Raw genomic sequence first — 21,143 nt, 5'->3', positions numbered from 1 at the left:
CCCCCATCCGAGGTGCTCTTTTCGAGCTCGCCCCTCCCAGGTAGATTTGGGCTGCAGACGTCAGCCCACACCGTATTTTTGATAATGTAAGAAGTCACTCGAGCATGTCTTTAGTCCCTTTATTTAGACCTTATTTAAAGTAATAATAAATTTGTAGCCTACGACGCCCCTGTGTGCCCTGGTTTGTTTCGCTGATTTATTGATGTTTTTGTTTTGTTTCAATGAATTAACACACGTTTCTGGAGTCAAGATGGCTGCAACTCTAAAACTACAAAAAAAAATAAAAATAGTTCCGACTCAGTCGGTTCTTTGGATATTGACCTAAAGCTTGGTGTGATTGTAGCTGAGACTGATCCCCCCCCCAAAAGCACAACAAATGATTTAAAATTTTGCCCATTACTATTTGGAGTCAGCTGTGTCTGCTGGCTAAATATCTCCTGAACCACTAACCAGGTTTTTAAAGGGAATTTCCAGGAAATATTCGTTGGATGAACGTCTACAACCGATTCTCTTTTGGAGCCCGGCCATTTCAAGAAGGCCGCCCCAGCTGATCCGCATTAGCCAACATAAAAACATTTTTAACCTGGTCAGTTTTGCAGATGTCGAGCTGAAACCTGATTGTCGTTCCCCTGAGCGTGAGGTGCGTAACGTTATTTTTAAGGTTTGACAAAAATGGCTCCAACTCCATCGTCAGGTCTCAGTCTGATCATCTGGGATGAAGGTAGTCTTCTTCTTCTTCTTGATCGTCTTAGGATTCACCACAGTGGATCAACCCCCTGGTAGCTCCATGCATCCATCCATCTTTTTTACCGGGTTGCGGTGGAGTCACTGAAGAAGTTAGGACGAGTTCCTACATTAGGATGTGTTCTCAGCAGGAACAGAATAAACCCTTTTAGACGTCTTTTCACATTATCATTTTTTAGTTTAAAGGCATATATTTTTATCTGTTAAGGGACGTCGTTAACTCTAAAACTCTCCCAAGGTGGGAGTGAGGGTGAATGGTTGTCTCTGTGTGTCCCTGTGTTGGACTGGAGACCTGTCCAGGGTGTCCCCTACCTCTCACAGTGACTGCTGGAGACAGACACCCGTTCCCTGCGACCAGGAAAGGAGAAGCAGGTAAAGAAAATGGATGCACATTTGTTTGATTGAACAAACAAGTAAACATAAAAAGCAATTAACGATTTTTTGTCAGATTGTCCCCATTTTGATTAAACTGGTATAACTAATAACCATGAAACAGGTTGTAGGCTGCACCTTTTAGTGTGTGGCATGTTTTAGTTATTAAAATACTTTGGGGGAGACTAAATAGCCTTTTTTGTTGTTGTTGTTCATAAACCTATTGTACTAGTATACTCTGTTAGTAGTAATATAAACAAGAAAAGTTCGGACTTTAGTTAAAAATGATTTATTTATTTTAGACTTAAATTCCATTTAAATCCTGCAGGGGGAGCCCTCGCACCATCCACTCCCGTCAACATTAACTTGTTTTTAAAATGAAGTTTTTTGGGGTTTTATTGGGAAATTTTTTTCTCCTCCCAAAATGAAACACAATAAGTTAAAGTGTCTGCTTCTTTCCACTTATAATGCATTCGTAATCTTTCTTTTAAAAACAGTTCAAAAACATTTAAAGAAACAAAAACCCTCCCCCACCTGCATTACATCTTATAATATTGTTGATTATTCACGTTTATTTTTAATTTTATCCAGTTTTTTTTTTAGAGAAAACAAAGTTCAGGATGAAAGCTGATATGTGTTTATTGTCTAATCTCTCGAGTACACATTTTTCTTTTGTTGTTAATTTCAGACAAACAATGATGTGTTGACGCTAGTTCTTTTAATGTGTTCTGTGTGCTGGCAAGAAAATAAGAATCAAATGTTCTTTTTACAATTTTTTTCTTTTTAATCAATGACCTTGAAGTAACTTTACGGGGTTTTATCATACCAAGTTGCAGACAGTAGACATAATTATTGATCATCACCTGCCTTTTATGGTGGCAGATGATCACCTCTGTGTGTTTGTGTTCATCTGGCTGTGATGAACACACTGGCTGTGAGCAGAACGTCTCGTGAACCAGAGGGCACATTTTAATGAAAGCTGCAGAAAGTAATCAGCTGATTATGGTTTGGGGTCAACATAAGTCAAGATGGCCACCGCAGCCAGCTGACATTAGCAAAAAAAAAAAAAAAAACCTGCTTCATTTCAGTCAGTTCAACAGATATTGAAGTAATGTTTGGCAGCTGAAAGTCATTCACAGCTCATACTCTGAGCCTTGTGAAAGTGCACGACGTTACACGTTTGTTTTCAACATTTCACCAAAATGGCAACAAATTCTTAGTCCTTAACTCTGGTGGGACAGGCAGCGAGCGTCATGCCTCATCGATCATCTGAAGGACATGGTAAGGGCTAAAGATGGAGAAACAATGCAACTTCGGAGTTCACACAAATTAAAATCTCAGTAAATGGTATACAACAGTTCGCAGAGATGCTGTTTACTTCAGTAGAATGTTGCACACTTGGAAAGCCATCTGCTTCAACTGGCTGGGGTTTGACAGGAAGGAGACAGAACGATTGGTCCAAGTGGAGTTTCTATGGGACGACAGATGAAGAAAAACATTTTAATGATAGAAATAATTACAGTAGAGTGAGTAAAGACAGCAGCTGAGAGAGGAGATGTGGTCAGTTTGTCCTCCAGCAGTCTGAGCCTACAGCAGAACTAAAGATTAGCTCAGGAAACCCAAACCAACCCTAACTACAGCAAGGGAAAGGAACAAGAGGAGATGAAGGCACCTTGAAGCAAGACCTCGAGTCATGCAGGGCTGACTCGACCAACTGGGACAAGCGGCCCATGGATCGGTCGATGGAAGACGCCCACCCATTGGGAAATCGACTACTTTGGAGAAACGGAAAAAAAATCCAACGCCTAGAAGAGAAACGAAGGTGGTGAAAACAACTTGCGGCCAATCCTGATCGATCGAGGCGTCCTCCGACTAAAACCTGTCTGCGCGTCCGGACTGGGACTCTTCGGCCGCTGGAGGATCCACAACCAATAAGAGGCGGCCATCCCTGTCAACAAGGGACAGCCACAGCGACCAGTCTGATGCAGTTTTCCACTGGTTCAGAGACGAACCAAAGCATCTTTTTGGGGGCACATTCACCTGCACCTACCACTTAGTCACTTGACCTTCATTGTGTCTAAATCCTAACGAGGAGGGAGGCAGGCCACTCGTTTGCAGAGCCCTCCATGCTTCCTGCCGTCCCCGTTGACAATGAGCTCCTCAAAGGCAGCCTTTTCATTTTGTTTCATTCCCGAAAGCTCTTCCGCCTGATTGCCTTCCTGGAGTGCACACTCGTGGAGTTTCAACAGCTCCACAATGCCGCCGTTGCCCCAAACTCCTGACTCGGAGAGCAAGCCCATTGTCGCCAGCACAGAGCGGGCACTGTCCTCCGAGCGCGGAGGCCTTGGCGCCGTGCAATTAACTTTACCGAAGAGGACCCCGTGTGGATTTCTGCTCGGTAAGCTTGTTTTTTCCCCACCAGTGTTTCCGAGTTCAGCATCTCACTGCCAGGCCAAGGCGCATCTCAGAGGACGAAGACACGGAACGTCTCGGGGAGTCCAGACCCAAAGAGCTTCACAACCTTTCCACGATGAGGCAGAAAGTTGTTCTGCTGAGCAAGGCCAGTTAGTCTCCGCCACTCCTCCCCAAAAAAAGTCGCAGTCTGATCAGAGATTTATTTTAGGAATAGCCTTTAAGGTTTCAAATGTGGCAGATTAAAAAACAATACCCATAAAAAGCGGCTATTATTATCATCACAAGGCTTTTCGCGTCTCTCGCAGGCCATCTTTACGGGCGATTTCCGCCTGCTGCCACATCCTCTGTGGCTTTGTGCGTTTTAGAGGATGTTTTTTTTTTTCTGTCTGGCGCAGCACAGAGGAGATGTCTGCTCCGTAAGGATGATTCGTCTCCGTGACGAGGAAGAGCTGCCGTGCTGCAGGCTCCCATCTCCTCTCTAAACGGATTAGCCGAGTCTGGCGCTCTGACGTAAACCTCGGCGAGTTCCTGGGCAGAGCGGCTTTACGAGCTGAACTGGAGATTTTACATGAACACTTCCAGAAATAATCCAAAACCTTTCACTTTTAAAAAAAAATAGCCCTCGGTATTCAGAGGACATAGATAGTATGAACAGTTTTTATCTGATATTATCGCATGGTGCAGGGTGGAACCATAAGGGCAGGTTGTACATATTGTACTTAAGGACCATTATAGCCTTGATATTCTAACTTTGTCTCCAAATGTCTCATCCTGAGCTCACCTCTACTCCTGTCCATTTTAGACACTCCCAATGAAAATCCCAACATATTCACATCTGCCACCTCTAGCTCTTTGTTAGAGCCACCGTTTCCAAAACCTGTGGGGAAGTTTATTATAAGGTAACACCTGTTGTTGACAGTCATGACTATGTTATGTCTTCTATTCCAGATTCCATGGGTTCTCACAGAATGAACCTGTTTACAGGATTGATGTTTAGTTTTCTCTTCATGGGAAGCAGACTGACTCGCTCCTCCGTAGACCTTCCTGCTTGCTTCCAATATTCCAACATCTTTAATATACCGTAAGCTCCTGTGTTGACCTCGGGGGGTCTGAGCTTTGATTTGGAGCTTCCCATTCAGACTTTGATGTTAATTGTTACCGTAATTGTCTTTACGGCTCTCTGTATGTCATGCACCGTACATAAATAAACCTGTTTGAGTGATTTCATCTAACAGTGCCTGGAAATTGATTTTTTTCTACAACAAACCATACATTATAGCAGCTCTCACTACTGTCCTGTAAAACCTTTCCTTTTTTTTAACTCTAGCAGCTCCCTTTTTGTCACAAATCAGTTCTGACACATACAGGACTTCACCCTGTCTGCTGTCTCTTCCTGACCTTCGAATGGTTGACCCCTGGCACCCTTCAGTACCTCTACCCCTCTTCCCCGTTATGCCTGTCCGCCTCTCATTTACACACTTGTATTCAGACTTTAATTCCTCGTCTCTCTCTCTCTCCAGGCTCTCTTCCACCTGCTCCCTGCTCTGTTGTTTCAGTAGTATTTTTATCCAGGCTGTATAATACCGTTTGTTGTCAAGAATAGTTTGGGTATTACACCAGTAAAAAGTCTTGGTTCGGGGCCTTTTTTTTTGATGGTTTATCATCTTTAAAAATCATTATAGCTGTCAAAATAGGTGGTTTTTCAGTGTTTTTGATTTGGATTTTTATGGTTCTAACACAATTTTCTACATCGTTAAATGGTTGTTTTGGGTTAATGTCATCAGGGGTTTTGGTAAGAACTGCGGTAGGAAGCAGTAAACATTCCTCGCCTTTGGTTACACCTAAATTTGGCGACCAGTAAAATGAAATATTTTGCCTTATTCTCATCTGATCTCAGCCCAAACTTTTGCTTTAACGCTCTCCGCCGCTCCATTTTCTCCCCAGAATGACTTGACTTCTGTCGACTCTCGCCCTCGCAGCTTTTAGTCTCCGTTTCTTTTCAGAAGAAGAAGAAAAAGAAGAACTTCACCTTTTCTCTTTTGCCATGGTGTCTCTGATTCCATCGTTCTCCCTCTGACTCTGTTTACATCCAGAGATTATTTTACTGACTCAGTATCTGTCGAGCACAGAGACTGTCTGAAGGCCGTAATGTAAACAAACAACTTGTAATTGTTGGCAACAAATCATGACTCTGCTGATTTTGCTCATTTATTACAAATGATGCTGTATTCTTTTGGTGGTGAATGATGCACATTTAGTAATTGTTTTCTTTTAATCACAGATGATACACATATACAAATAAATACAAATCATAAACCTTCAAAAATCACATATTTTGACAGCTATTATGGGTTTCAACATAAAGGTAATTCCCATGAACTCAGAAACTGTCCTAAATTGGCGAGTGAGGACCCAAAGATGCGGACCAGCATGAGGACTTTTAATTACCAGAAATAAAAAAGAAAAATCTGGCAGGACAGCAAATCCAAAACCCAAGAGGACTAAACCATGAGGAGTGCACAGGGGAAAGGGCAAGGAAACAAAGAGCCTGACGGACTGATGCTGGAATGAGAAGGAGGAGTTTAAGTAGGCTGGGAGGGACGAGACAAGAGGAGACAGCTGAGAACGACACTGGGAAACAAAACAAGCTAAACTCAAGGAATCTCAGAATAAGCAAGGAAAAAAAAAGAAAACAAGAAGTAAAGCAAACTAAATCCAAAACAAACCCACAAAACAACAACCAAAATCCTGACAAAGATTTAAAGATTTAGTCGTGTTTTTGAGGTTAGGTGAACACCAAGCTCCTAGCTAGCTCATTTGCGCAGCTATCAGCTATCAGCTATCAGCTAGCAACAATCATGACGGTTTTATGGGTTTCATTGTTCAACTTTAGCCCAGCTATGTTTACGAATACACTCAAGCGCTTGTTGTGATAACATTAGAAGAATGAAATTTTAAAATATTTCATTTTAAGCTTTTGCTTTTAAGAGAACGTGAATTTAGCAAGAGTTCATGTTAGCGCTTCTTCTGAACTTGTCGGAACCCGTTTTGAAATGATTAAAAGCCAATATTAAATATTGAGAAAGGAATATTTAATATGAAATTTAAAAGCTGCCTAATCACGTAGCAGTCTTGTAGGGGAATACAGAACTAAGGCCCCGATATGATGTATTTATGTCTCATCTTTCAGTTATTATAAAGTGTTTTCCTCTCACAAGACGAGATTCTTATCCCTGAAACACTCCCCGATGTGTTTCAGAGCCACGTTAAAACTTCTGATGCTCGGTAGGATTTACTGCGCGTCTTAGGCTCTGCCCAAAACTGAATCATAATTACGTGTCACTTTGGATTGTCGTGCATGCAGTTTTTGGTTCAAGTGATTTATCTTTGCTGGAGAAATCTTAATCAGTGTTTTTGATGGAGCAATGCTGTAAGAGCTCCAAAGTTGTTGTTTTTTTTTTTTTTTTTGAAGAATTAAGGAACACGGAGGCTGAAAGTAGCGCCCCCCCAAAACAACCTTTCTGTACTCATTTATCTGAGCGGCTCTGATCGATGATTGTCAAACCCAACACTCTGTCGTAGCAACATCTTTCAACGCCAAACCCTAATCATTTTGAGATGGCAGTAAAACACAAGACAAAAAAAAAAAAAAGTAAATTGGCTAAACTGAGGTTTTATGGGTTGGTCGTTATACCCCACCAAAAACTAGGAGGCTTAAAAGGCTGGCTGAAAAATCATGGGAAATACTTTCTGGAGACCTAAACAGACCACCCTTGTAGCATATGTTTGCTTTGGGATTTAAAAAAAATGTTCGCCAGGTGCCAGAAATGATTTTGTAATCACCACTGCATTCTCTCTTGTTTACTTCCTCGTGCATCCTTCTTTTTTCTTTTTTTTTTTTTTTTTTTGGTTGGTTGTTTCTGAGCAAACATTTGCTCATTTCTAACCAGCGTGGCTCTCTGAACACCGTTTATGGAGACCTAAGTGCGACTAAATATATCACAGGATGAAAGTCACCGGGGGTGTCATGGGCACAAAGCGCTCTTGGTAATTTAATGTGACAACACACACACACACACACACATATGCACACACACTTGGCTGAACTTGACCCTTTTCCATTCTCGCATGGTGTTCATGCTCAATGTTGCACCAGAAGGTCGGGTTGGTCAACGCCACCTGGATCACTGATTTACGGTACGATCAGCTTTCGGTCAGTCCTGTAGAACAAGAGGAAAAGTTAAATTTGCAGTTCCTAAAGTAACGCGTGCCGAAGGTTTGAGCAAAGATCTGCTGGTACAGCTAGGACCTGCACAGAGACCAACACCATTACACAGTGCCGTTCACTGAACGTTGATTTATTTTTTCCAGACATCTTTACTTGAAAACAAGTTGACTGATTTGGGGATTGCCAGTCTGATCTGTTGCCTGCAGGTGTTGAACTCAGGGTTTCTAAACTACGATGGGTGTTATCGCAGAGGAGATGTCCATATTTTTATAGAATTTATAGAACATAGTACAAGGAACAAGGGATTAGATTTTGGTGCTGATCCAGTCAAAGGTCAGGGTCATAGATCAGCTGATGCTCTAACTCTGCAGTTGGACACCTCATGGGCGATCACTGTTGATTTCAAGGTCACAGGGTCAAAGGTCAACGTCACAGTTGACCTTGTGCTCTAACTGCAACAATGTAATGTAGGAATGTCAAACTGCACAGCTGGACACTTCAGGGGTCAAAGACGATGACTGTTAATTTCAAGGTTCATGGGGTCAAAGGTCAAGGTCGCAGGTAACCCCTTTGTTAAAAACTTGTCTCTACTCCTACATGTGACCCTTTTATTACCTCCACTAAGGAAGTTCTGTGTTCAGTTGTGTGTGTTGCTTTGTTTGTCTGTCTGTTAGCAAAGATCAGGTAAAAACTAATGAACAGATTTGGAGGAAATGTCCAGGAAATGTTGGGGTTGTCCAAAATAAATGGATTATATTTTAGTGCTGATCCAGATTATGATCTGGAGTGCGATAATTTTTAATCACGCTGTGGCCTTGGTAGAGGTTTGAGCTCTCTGAGTGCTTCTCATTTAAAAAGGTTATATGTAATTGTTGAAGAAATGCTAGGGCTTTAATTATAAACATGTTGTATTTTTCTTACCTTACCTGGCATTTTCTTCACGATGTTGTTTGACAAATCCTGGATATTACTGTGGAGAATTCAGTTTTACTGTTAACAAATTCAACTCGGACAATGACATTTAGTCTGAAGCCTTTCTATTGGGAAACCCAAACAAATCTTTCTAATCAGACTAAAGCCCACTCATGCCCTGGGAGGAGATAAACGAGGTCATTTATTAGCAAAAGGGAGGATGTCTTTTTGATTTCTTTTTCCTTTTTTTATTGAAGAATCAGCGCTGCGCTCCGGTGTGCTCACAGAGGCTCCACTGTTTGGTGCCCAGAGGAGAGCAGCAAGGCGGGCGGTGGGGCCCACTTCTCCGCAAAATGGAGCGAAAAGACAGGAATCCCTTTATTCAGCTCTTTGGATCTGCCATCTAAACAGCAGCTCGTCATTAAATTAACATCACAGCAGGTGCGCGCCCTGGACCCTGCTTCCCAGAGCATTGCAGTGCACTCAGGAGGAAACTCATTCTTTCGTGGGATACCAGGTCAAAAAGCAGGCCTGGCACAGTGTCGTCCTGTAGCCTTGGCGTTGAGGAATGGGAACGCCCGCCGCGCCGCCGCATTAGTCCTCGCGAGGCAGGGCGTTGAAAGGGAAACCTTTTAATCCCTGGCAGCCATGAAGGATGGAGACAGATTTGTTTTTTGTTTTTTTTGATGTCGTGCCACTTTGTCGCCATTTTTACCCCAAAGGCCGCGGGCCGCTCCGAGGCCCCTGAGGACTGAAGGGGCGGGGAGACATGCAGCAGCAAATCTGAGGCCGTGTTGGCTCACGCACCCCCACCTGCTCAGAGGAAGTGTCTTTGTGTGTTAGCGGCGCCCAGCTAGACTCGGACTGTAAATCAGCTCCTGAACCATTCAGTTTCACAACACGTTTCATATTTCCTGACGCGAACGGGTTCTTTTCTTTTACTGTGACTATTTTACTAGGCTTCAAGCTTTAATCAAATATTTATATATACATATATGTTGGAAACTAACTCTCAAAGCGGGATGCATCCTTCAGGTAAAGCAGATAAACATTAAAGCTGAACCATCTACCACACATTCTATGAACTCAGTGCCTCGCCTGAAACATCAAAATGGGTTTTTGGTGGATCCATGTGGGCTTGAAATACAGAGCTTTTCAAAAACGCTGACACAGCAGCCTATTTAGCCCATTATCACAATGTTTAGAAGGTTTTTTTTTTACATTTGTCTTTCTTTATCTCAGTCCTATCAACGCTGAACTTCAGCCTACGTCTCACTGGGCAGCAGTAGTTGGTGACAAATTGCAAACGGCATTTCCGAGGGAGTTTCCAAAATGTCTCGAAACTTCCCCAAAAGGGTTGTCAGTTTGCTCGCAGGAATTTTAATCACCTTCAAAAGATTAGCACGGCAAACTCTCACTCAATCAAGACAGCGGGCCTTTGTCTCGAACCCTGCTCTGTTTAGTTTCTGTGAGTCAGAAAGTGCGAGACATGTTACCCGAGACCCGTGAAACCACGTTGCAATTAATCAGAGACAACAAAACAAAAGCAACTTGTGATCAAAGTGAGACACGATTGAGACACACAATGTGCAATTTATCCGTAGTTACTGCACATACACAGATGTGTCGCAGTGATCAATTTGTTTTGATCCCAAGTGAAAACGTTCGTATTTTTTGTGCGCTGAAATGATGAACAACTGAGAAAATATTGTAAACAATGTCAAAGAAATGAAAAAAGGGCTCAGTTGTTTTGGGCAAACTTAAGAATGTTTACTTTAAATATGTCAGTAATGTGGGCATTTTCGCCACCTAGTGGTGTGGCATGGGCATTTCAACTTATTTGTTAGAATGGACCGGACAGAGAGTTTTATAAAAATGGTTAAAAAGCATATATTTAAGAAAAGTATGCAGAGTCGTGTTGATGAAATAGATGCTCCCAACCTGCTTCCACACAGTCATCTTGCCATGTTTGTAGCCTCCTGATGAGTCTTTGTTACCTTTGTTTGTATTGGCTCACCTCTGTTTCGGTAAAATTCTGCCAAATGTTCAGCTTCATTCATCTGTTGTTTGTCTGCAGCAATGCTGTTAAGTATAAAGAGTACTGAGGGTTTTAGAAACTTATTTACAGCAAATGCCTCTGCAGGCATTTACAGATGTCCAGTTCCACTCATCTTCACTTGATTTCTCCACTTTTTGTGTGTATTCTCTGTTAGTTGTTGCAGGTTTATCTATAGAGAGCTGTTAGAAGGCTTCTTTCCACTTTTTATTTACATCTTTCCAGATATATATATATATATATATATATATATACACACACACACACACACACATATACATACACACACACACTAATAACCTCAAATTTCCTTTTATACACACATATATGTGTGTATAAAAGGAAAGAATTTGAGGTTATTAGTAATTTATACAATCAGGCTAAAAAAAGTTTTAGATTCTTTTCCCACATTGCTAACTTACCTTCATCATAAACCTGAGATTTACACTTTATTCTTTTGCTACATCTCACTTTTTTATATGTAGTGTCTTAGGTTTAATATTGTCAACTGCACAAGCTGTATATTTTTAATTTTCCTTATTTTAGCGATCCCTTTTTGTTGATTGATCTTTTCAGAGTCTGTCTGATCACCTCGTTAGTGAAACAACAGGCAGGGCCCCCAGAAAGGCTGCTGATGCGAAAGAGGTCAGATGCATAGAGGGACCTGAGCGCCGCTGCGTCTGTTGTGTCCAATATCTCTGCCTCCACATGACGAGCCCAGAGGGCGAGGAGTCACATGAGCGCTTTTCCACATTTCTGCCACGAACAGATTACCGTTTCAGTCTCAAGAATATGTTCTCCAAAACGCAACAGCCGTCTCGCTCTCGTTCTGCCCGTCTCCATGAGGAGTCGGTTCACGTTCACGTTAAACTCTTTCGTGTCTCCCACCAGGGAGAGAGGAGCAGAGCCTGGGTTAGGTCCTTGGTGGTAGGGAGAGTGAGCAGGGTTCGGTCAAAGGAGGCCGTCCAGGAAGAAAGCAGCGTGGAGAGCCCGGAGACCAGTCAGCATTGGAAGATTCCTCCAGGTAAAAGATCAATGGCTTGATAATTCTGAAACAAGGCAAGGAAGTATTAATAACTTCAGAAAACAAGAACATGAGCCAGGGTGGTAACAAACGTACCAGTACAAGTTACACTCTGACGGTGACATGCTGGCTGCCAACTCCTTTTAAGCCTCCCTTGCTGATTGAAGATGAGGAACACCTGTCAGCAGAACCTCCAGTAGAGCTGGTGCCATCTCCTGGAGATAGAAGGAAATGCACCCAAAACCCAACCAGGATCACCAGACTCTGACAGTCTGTCTGTCTGGGGACAGTTTCTTGTCCCAACTCTAAACTGATAACCGTTAACAAAGAAACATCAAACTTCATATGGGTCAGGGATGATCCCTATTGATTTCAAGGCCATGGTGTCAACAGTCAAGGGCACAGGTGACCCCTTTGTGAAAACCTTGCCCGTCTTCTAACTGCCACCATGTAACATAAAAATGTCAGACTCTCTGTTCCCTAGATAATGCCAACCGATGGGTGTATTATGTTGCATTGGCGGTACTCTTGTTCTCTATCTCGCCCTTTCTGATACACGTGGTCTGCATTAGCCAAGCGTCATTTAAAATAATTTATGTCTTACTTTATGTGACTTAAATGACGAAACTAACTTATCATGGTTAAGGTAAAAGATGGAGGTTGGTGCCATCCTCCCATAATATTAAAGAATGACACATTTTTTGTTGTTCACAGTAAAACTTGAACAAGAGAAAGCATGAACCACAACAATGGTTTATACTGCAGTCTATAAACCTTGAGTCTGGGATTGACATCAGACCAGACTTAAACAAGGTCCAGCTGCAGGTCAGTGTGTTTTCCATAGTCAGAAGTTGGAATCTCAGAGTTCCAAGTCAAAAAATCAAAAATTCTCTCAGTTTGTTTCTCAGTAAATCAGTCACACACATAGTACTGTCCAGCCTCTATTAGTGAACAGGTTGGAACAGTGTCTGAATGCAAAGCACAGAGAAATCTTTTGTTATTGGCTTGTTTTGCTAATAATAGTCAGCCTGGTTACTGAGCACATCTTAGCAAATGTGACTTTTTCTTTTTACAACTGGAACAAGAATAAAGTCTGACGTCAATCCCAGAAATGATGAGTTTTAAAGGGAATGGAGCAGGAAAACCAGTAGGATTTGTGAACTGTTGTGTTCAGGCTAACTAATATTAGCAACACAAGCTAATAATGAACTTCTTGCATTGTAGGCTTTAAATCACTGTAGCAACATGTTCACTAACAGAGATACAACCGTGTGATTAATTTACTGAGATACATATCAACAGAAGTGAAAATGAAAAGTTTATCATCGTGGCTATCATCATTTTTCACATGCAAGGCAGCCATTTTGGATTTTGAGGTCAAATCTCCGACCTTCCCAGTGGAGCTAGTTGTTTTCAACTTGTAGCTCAGACACTTCAGAGCTCAAATGGAGCACAACATTAGTATTTTATCATTTGCAATTGACCACTTCTGGTAGGGCAGTGTTCTAAACAATATTATAAATAAACTGGCTTTAACAAGAAGAAGTCTCAAACATTATTTGTCCCATTTTTGTTTTATTGCTTCCTCTCATGAAACATGAACACTTGATTGCTGCAACTGATAACTAAATCCTATATTAACATCCGGCTCCGGGAGGCAGATATGAACACTGAGATATCTAGCTACTGTATTGTGGGTACAATTTTCACTACAAATAACCAGAATACTGACACCGAGACCCTGTTCAGGCTTGTTTTTTTTTAATCTGTCTGTGGTGATTTGATTTGAATCAGATAGAGCTAAATGCAGAAGTGATAGGCTTCATTGAATATTATAAACGTTTTCACTCAGACCACCTTCTGAGCTAGTCTGGACCTCCAGCTGAACTGACATGACCCCAGACAAGCAGCAGGGTTATGACCTGGACGGCTCTGCAGCTGCCAGCTCATTAAAGATAAACAAGCAGCCATCTTTGGGATTATTCTGAAAATGACTGTTTTTTTGTTTGTTTTTTTCAGCAGAATCCTTTTGAATAAAAAAGGTTTGTTATGTTCCGATTTTATAAATCATATTGGATTTCAGGACAGCGTAGTGAGATTTTCTTTAGTTTGTTTGTTCTGGTTGTTTTCGGCCCCGCTGTGGTCGCTGTAAGCTATAATATGCTTCATCAATCAGAACCACAGCTGCAGTGGATTTTTTTTTACAGGTTAAAATCTTCAGTCTTAGCTCTGACACTGAGCTCTGTGATCCGTGTTAATGTCTCAATACTAACAAAGTTCGATGTCTGAATGTGTTGTCATTTGTACAGAAACATCAGCAGACCTGTTGACGTCCTGTTTGTTGCTGATCTGACAGCCCCGTTGTGTGATTTGGATGTGTGTATATCTGCCAACAGAGCAGGTTGCTGACAAAAAAAACTTTTTTGGGTACACATTTAATTGCCAGGTGTGAATGCTTTTAATCAGAACTGACCAATCAAATCACCCAAGACGGATTTAAAGCGACACGTTCTGAACAGGGCCTCAGCCGTCGCATGTGGAGAAACTATTATAACAGATGCTGAAAGATTACACAGGATGCTTGGTAAATGTGTTAGCTTGTTAGCACGACGGGTCTACATGGGATTATTCCAGACGAAGGCTGCAGAGCTTCACTCCCGTACATAAATCCTTGTGCACACCACATCATCTGCCCCAAACGTCTGCAAGAAAACAAAAAGAGACACTTTAGTCCTTTGGTAACGCAACCCTGTTCAGTTTTGATTTACAGCATAATGAGAAGCAGAACTATGTAGTTTGGCTATTGAAGGAGAATTTAAGAAAATGTTGTGGGATTGAGATATGGGCGAGGCAAGTTTAGCATAGTCACAGATCCCTTTAAACTGAAAAACATCTAAATTTGTACCATTTCAGAAACGCGAGGTTTGGAAAGGACATATAGCTGCTGTAGTTGTACGTTAAAGCCTGATTAAAGCTCAAGCGTCTCCTCAGCCCTCAATCTTGTGGATTTCAGGCTGATGCGACTCAACAAAAGTCCATACCACTTTCATCTTAAACAGCTTCCAGACTAAACCAATTACACAGATTATGCAGATCTTATGGAAATGTGTCCCACTTACAGCATGAACTGCCTCACACAATGAGACCATTGCTCCATTTATTGCTAATCCTGATTTACGCCTCAGGCTGAAGCTCTTTGGTTGTTTGGCTGTCGCAGTGTCTGGGATGCTTTTTTTTGGCAAAACATAAAAAGGATTGAGATTGAGACAGCTTTTGGTCGGGTCCTTCTGGTTCTTCAGTCCCATAGAGAGAGGTTATCTGAGTGCAAAGATAATTCATGGCTTTTATTCTTCGGGGGAGATCACACTTTTCCAGGATTTGGATCAAACGTATTTAACGAGCACTGCATGTTGAACCGTTTTAAATGTTGGCCGTAGAGGATCAGTTTTCTGCCATCTTTTTTTTTTTTAACATCTCTTTGAAGCACTTGATGGAGATAAATAGGGGTCACATTTTAGGTTTGCATGAGGTGATGGTGATGATGATGTCACAGGTACTTAATGGCACCTGCACATGTGAAGGCTCTGGTCGCTCAAGACAGACAACACCAAGGAAGGATCGTTACAGAACCCCACAACATACGCACCTGCCATCTGGACACAGGTATTGGACTCTTTCCATATCCCATGTCAACCCGCATCGTGTCCTGACAACTGCTATCAGCCGGACTACAGGTTCACCATCCCATGTGTAGGCTGATATCAATACCAGAGCAGAGTCGCCATTTAAAGCAGGGCGCTGTAACCGAGAGGACTGCTGACGAGTGGTGTATCATGTTCAGTGTTCAGTCGGTACGGATGTGCCAGTGTTGCGGAGAGATGCAGTGACGTCACCTGTGGAGAGCCTCCCTGGCACCTCGCTACATCATCAGTGACGTCCTGTGTCTGCATGTCTTACCCCTCCTGAGCAGCACCCTGCTGCAGTTTTTCAACAAGACATCCACACGAGTGTCTATGGATTGCCTGAATCCTGCTGAGGTATTCCAGGTCCAACAATCATTCCTTAATAAAACGTGTCTGCGATCAGCTCGGACATTAACTCTGACTCAGACCCGATCTGCCATATCTCGAGGGCCGGTTACAACAGCTGTGGGCCAACAGGACAGGACAGGACATGGACAGGACACTCAATGACTCTGTTCTGTACCCAATCACTGCTGACATCTAAACTCAACAGGGAGACACACACCCCAGTGACATGTGACCAGCCCGTACTGCCAACTCCATCATCCATTTGATCTGATATTGTCACCATTGCGCTGCGGTCACATGACCTTCCAGCATGCACAGTTTCGTTTCATTTCCACTCCTCTGTCCTAACTTTCCCTGACAGTGATTGTATTTCAAGACAACACTGCAAAAAAAAAAAAAAAAGTCTTCTTGCTGGGCACCATAACAAGGTCAGCCGTCCCAGGTGAGCGATGGCAAGATTTCTTTGTTGGTGTTGCCGTGGTGATGGAAACAAGCTGCGTGTATAGCGCACATATTCATCCCAGTAAATCTGTCCTTATACTGTAAAATGTCCTCAGCGAGGTTTAGCAGATCAGAAGTGTTAGGGTACGTTAGGATGCGGCGGTGGCGTGTTTGCGGCGATAACTGTGGTGAGAAACAAAGAGCCTTGGCTAATGGCACCGCCTGGCCAGACCGACCTCCATCGGCGCGTGAATGCCTCAGCTTCTCCGGGGCAGCCGGCCGGTGTCACGGAGGGGCCAGAGGGGGCTGTGACCGCGTTCTGCTTTTCTCACCCTCACATCACACAGCAGCTCATCGGCTCTTGGCCTCTCCCAGCTTGTCATTCGAGGAGCTCCAAATGAACAACTGAAGCACGGATTCCCCCCGCAACCCCCCATTTTATCCATATCTGCTAGACACAGTAACATTAAGCTACACAAACATCCTGCTATGACCTTTTTTTTTCAGCATCTAACCCTTCCAGATTTTTGCTTCAAGCTTTATTTTTGAGGATTTTGAAAGAAAAAAACCTCCTAGACCAACAGAGCGGAGCTGTCTGCTGTATCAGTGACTACCCCCCTGTAAACCCACTGACTCCTGCACAGATTAATCTGAGTAAATGCAGTTTTGCTCCTCTCTCATCGCTCCACGGCGGGGCAGGGGGGGATGAAAGCTCGGCTTCTTGGGAATCGACTCATTCCCTGTGCGTTTAAATCTCCGGGGTGACTTTGTGCACTTCCTGCCTTGTTTCAATAAGCATTTCTCAAACTGAGCGCTTTAGCTGCTGGGAAAAAAAAAATCACATTTTAATGCGTCGGCTGTCTTCCTGGTCTCCGTGAGAACAGACCAGCTCCCATTCCCAGTCCGAACATACCTCATCTGTTCTTTGGACGCTGGTTTGGAATGACCTTTTTCTCTTTTATTAGGGCATAAAACCTCAGCGCTTTCAGGTGTACAAGGATTTAACGCCGGCTGTTAGCAGACGAGTCCCGGCTGCGGGCTCACCAGTATGAGCTCGTCTCCCTTCAGCTCTCGGGTCCAGTAGGTCTTGGGACCGTCCCCGTCCACCAGAGTCTGCTGACAGTGAATCTTGTTCTCTGACTCCCAGGTGGCCAGGCTCTGAATAGGGGAAAGAGATTAAAAATCTTCCAAAATGCTCTGATCATAGAGGAACTACAGTATATTGAACCATTTAACAACAAATACAAACATTAAAATGTCAGGAATCAGGTCAACTGCAAAATGACCTGGTTGATGTATTCCTTAAAGTGTAATAATAATAATAAAAATACATTTTCAGTGGCCTTTTTCAATTAGCAAAACTGCTTTAGTAACTGCAAGGACCAATATTTTTTTAGATGTACTTATACTGTTAACTATTTATTGACTTTTAGTGGGTATTTGACAGGAATTTAACGCCTCCTACATTGTAAAACCTAACCTGTTCTGTCAACTGGAAAAAGTATGAGTGAAAAGACTGCATCAAAAACTCTGAGTTAAGTGAAGAAAGTTAACAACACTTAACTTGATGTCTGCGTTTGTTTGACTTGGTTTTGAAAATGGGTTGAAGTCCTTGGAGTAGTTGTTTGAATCTGTCCTTGATTAAAAGGCTCTGGTCTTTTGAAAACAACATTAAAAAAACCCTTAATATTTCTTGAACTAAAACGAGCAACTTATTGAGACATCTTTGTCTTGGTACGTTACATATTTGGACAATATTTAGCTCATCTTCCAGGAGCCTCCAGGATCTCCACCTGCTGATGAACAGAAATAATTTTTGACTTTTCGAAAATATTTATTTTCAAATCTGCCTGAACTTGAGCAAGATGTGGCTCAGAGGACGGCTTTAGTGTTGATAATACGAACATTTGGATCCACTCACCAGCCTGATCACTATTTCACTTAGATGAGGTGTTTTAAACGATGTTTCTTTGGGACTGAAAGCATCGTTCAGATCTTTACAAGTGAGGGTTCCGGGGAAAGGTTATGAACAGTCAACATCTTACCTGTTGTGGAACGCTTTTTGAATGACCTCAGTTCGGAGGAACAGAGTTTAATTTTCATTTCACTTCACACGGTTCTTTACGTGCAGGGCTAAGAGTGCAGTTAGTGGCGGCAGCAGTTAGCTGTAGCTCTTCCACAGCTGCTCAGGGCCCTCAATGCAGAAATGTCCAAATATTTTGTCTGGAATGACTGTGTTCTGCAAAACCGATGCCGAGAAGGTTTGCAAATCAGCGTTCACCCGAACCACCATGGACAGCGGTCCACTTTGGTTCTGGTCCTGCTCAAAAAGAGCCATCTGCGACGGGTAAGATATTAACTGCTTATAACCTTTTCACAGAGTTCATCTCAACTTCAGAAACAGCTCGGTGTTGATTGACGTGCAGAAATAAAGAGGCAAACGTCCATTTTACAGCGTGGAAGGAAAACCAGAGGTAGCTACTGTGTGAAGGGCAGGAACATCAACCCTCAGGGCAGAATGAGTGAATAACACGTTTAAACCTTTCACATTTGCTTCTTCCCGAGCTGGTTTCAGCTAATGGGTTTTGTCGCATTGTAATTTCCGACACCTTGATGGATTTAAAGGGGCGCAAAAATGTAAAAAAATAAAAGCAGCAAACAAAATCCACACATTTTTTTTAAAATAATTGATGGTTAATGTGTCCTTAAATTAGAAAATGGTGATTTATTCTTGACAGCTGACTTCTTTTTCTCTGCAGATTTACTCCTATTTCCTCTTAAAGGTCTTCTCAGCTCTCTGCTTGGCCAATTCGGCCATCTTTGTTTACCTGCCAGCCTAACATATGTATCTCCACCATTGAGTAAATACAGTGTAATTAAAACAAAATCCTCTATTTACATAAGTAACCACCTCTTTTAGTTATATTTTAAACTGTTTAATCAAAGTTTATTGTCCTGATTTTTACTACTCTAGTCAAACAAATGAAAGGCTTGACAGATAAACTTGGTTTTGCCGTTTTTTAAACTCTCTCTCATGTTGCCGTCTGACTCCAGTCTTCTCTATCGAGCCTTTTTATTCATCAAAAACATCTCAGTCTGATGAAACGGCTTCAGAGTTAGAACCGATTAAACCCTCTACTACGACATCCCCATTGTGTCGTTCCAGGAACCTTCCAGCGTGGAAGCGTATCCGTCGAGTTACTTGGAAAGAAGCTGGTCCGATCCTTGGTGTCGGGTTAGAAAACAGCTGCTCAGTTGTGGGCGAGGCAGCTGCTCCGTCTCTTTTAAGCGGATGTTAATCACCATATCAAAGGTAAAAGAAGCTCGAAGGTCCCTGCCGGGATGGAAAGCAACAGGGCTTTTCTACAGCTTTCTCTTTGAATTTTTTTTTTTTTCTCCTCTTCATGAAGCCAGAACCAGGACAGTCAATGACTAACAGTGAGATTTTAGCACCAGTATTGATCTTATGCTCAGATTTGGATGGATTTTCTCACGTTTTTTTTTTGTTTTTTTTTTTCTTCTCGAAGACTTTGTGCTCACATGTGAGAGCGAGATCTTCATTTTGGATTCATTAGTCCCTCGAGTGCCTTTTGACTCAGTTTATCGTTGCACAAAATTATTTTTTTAAATATAAAATACCGTGAATCAAATCAAAACCTAATCAAGCTGGGCTCATGCTAATAGTTTAAATTCTCCTAAAACTTCCTCACAAGTTTTCTGCCAGCACTTCTGCACAAAGAGGCAAAACAAAACTAGAACTGAGAAGCAAGAACACCTTATTTTGCAGTCAACTCATGAGTACAGTCCCTGTTTTTTAGAAAAGTTGAGAAGTTTTTCGAATTGCCACCATTTAATCCCAGAAACAGGCTTGGAATGCTGAACATAGACGAATGTGGGAGACATCGTATGCACTCCGTGGTACTGAACATAAGCCTAATACGGTGAAGTGTATGAGTACTAGAAGTACTCTAGTACAATCACTTTAGAGGATCACTCTGATTTTTGTTATTTAGCCCTTTAACTCTCTTTTGCACTAAACTGTCAGAAGCCCTTTTTTCTCAGTCATGCACAGTTGCAGCACATTATTCATCCTTTATGTATTTAACACCAGCATTTTATGAGCAGCAGCATAGATGGCAATGATCTTCATCAGCTCAGTCTTTTTGTAAACTAAATTAAAACATAATTAATGAAAGGCCCAACATGTCACCTGCTGCCTTTCATGCCAAAGTTTTAAACAAATAATTTTTTTATGATTACGTTACGGCTGTTTCGTTCAAATCTTGAAAATAACATTAGCCGTGATGTCACACAATATTATGAGATCCTGCACGGTTTGTTAGCGCTCAGAACTGGTGTTGATGATGACTTTCAGCTACTACCACACCAAACTTTAGCCCAATATCTGTAAAACCGACTGACTGACTTATAGCCAGGTTTGTGTTTGATAACGTAGAGTAGCTGTGGCGGCCATGTTGAATTATGTGAACTCTAAAAGTTAATCAGTCGTAGAGGTACATCCAGTGACTTCATTCTGAGAGTTTCATTAAAATCCACACAGTGACTCAGGGGATATTTTGCTTAGTAACGTTATCGCCCGCCTTTCATAGCAGCGTGTGATAATGATTATTTAGTGAGTGTGTTCGGTCTGTGGCGTCTGCTCCCTGTACCTGAAAGTCTGTTTCTATGGCAACCAGCTGGGATGATGCAAGCGCTCCGCTCTGAAATAAGACGCATCATCACAATCGGCAAACTGAAACAAATGTTTCCACTTGGCAATTTAACCTCAGCTGCACAAAAAAAAAAACTAATGAGAAAATAATGAGAAATGAGATAATCTGACAGCTTCCTGCTCCGTCTCTGTGCGGCCTCCGGGCACCACAGGAAACGATTCATCACCCCCCACCCCCCACCCCCCAC

The 21,143-nt window shown here is 42.3% G+C and overlaps 1 protein-coding gene across 1 annotated transcript in view; it reads right to left on the bottom strand.

Annotated features, from left to right (window-relative positions):
• Positions 1–13,309: 13,309 nt before the first annotated feature.
• crabp1a (cellular retinoic acid binding protein 1a) overlaps positions 13,310–21,143 on the bottom strand; it is a 17,894-nt gene continuing 10,060 nt past the window's right edge. The window contains exons 3-4 of the mRNA XM_017441235.3: positions 17,268–17,381; positions 13,310–14,453 (exon numbers count right to left, since the gene is read on the bottom strand). Of these exons, the coding sequence (XP_017296724.1) occupies positions 14,403–14,453; positions 17,268–17,381 (165 nt within the window). The 3' untranslated portion in view covers positions 13,310–14,402. The remainder of the gene's footprint in view (positions 14,454–17,267; positions 17,382–21,143) is intronic.

This window comes from Kryptolebias marmoratus, linkage group LG11 (assembly GCF_001649575.2).
Source record: "Kryptolebias marmoratus isolate JLee-2015 linkage group LG11, ASM164957v2, whole genome shotgun sequence".
In the NCBI taxonomy this organism is placed as follows: Eukaryota; Metazoa; Chordata; class Actinopteri; order Cyprinodontiformes; family Rivulidae; genus Kryptolebias; species Kryptolebias marmoratus.
Note: the sequence above shows the minus strand (reverse complement) of the source record. Positions and strands in the feature narration are given on the sequence as shown.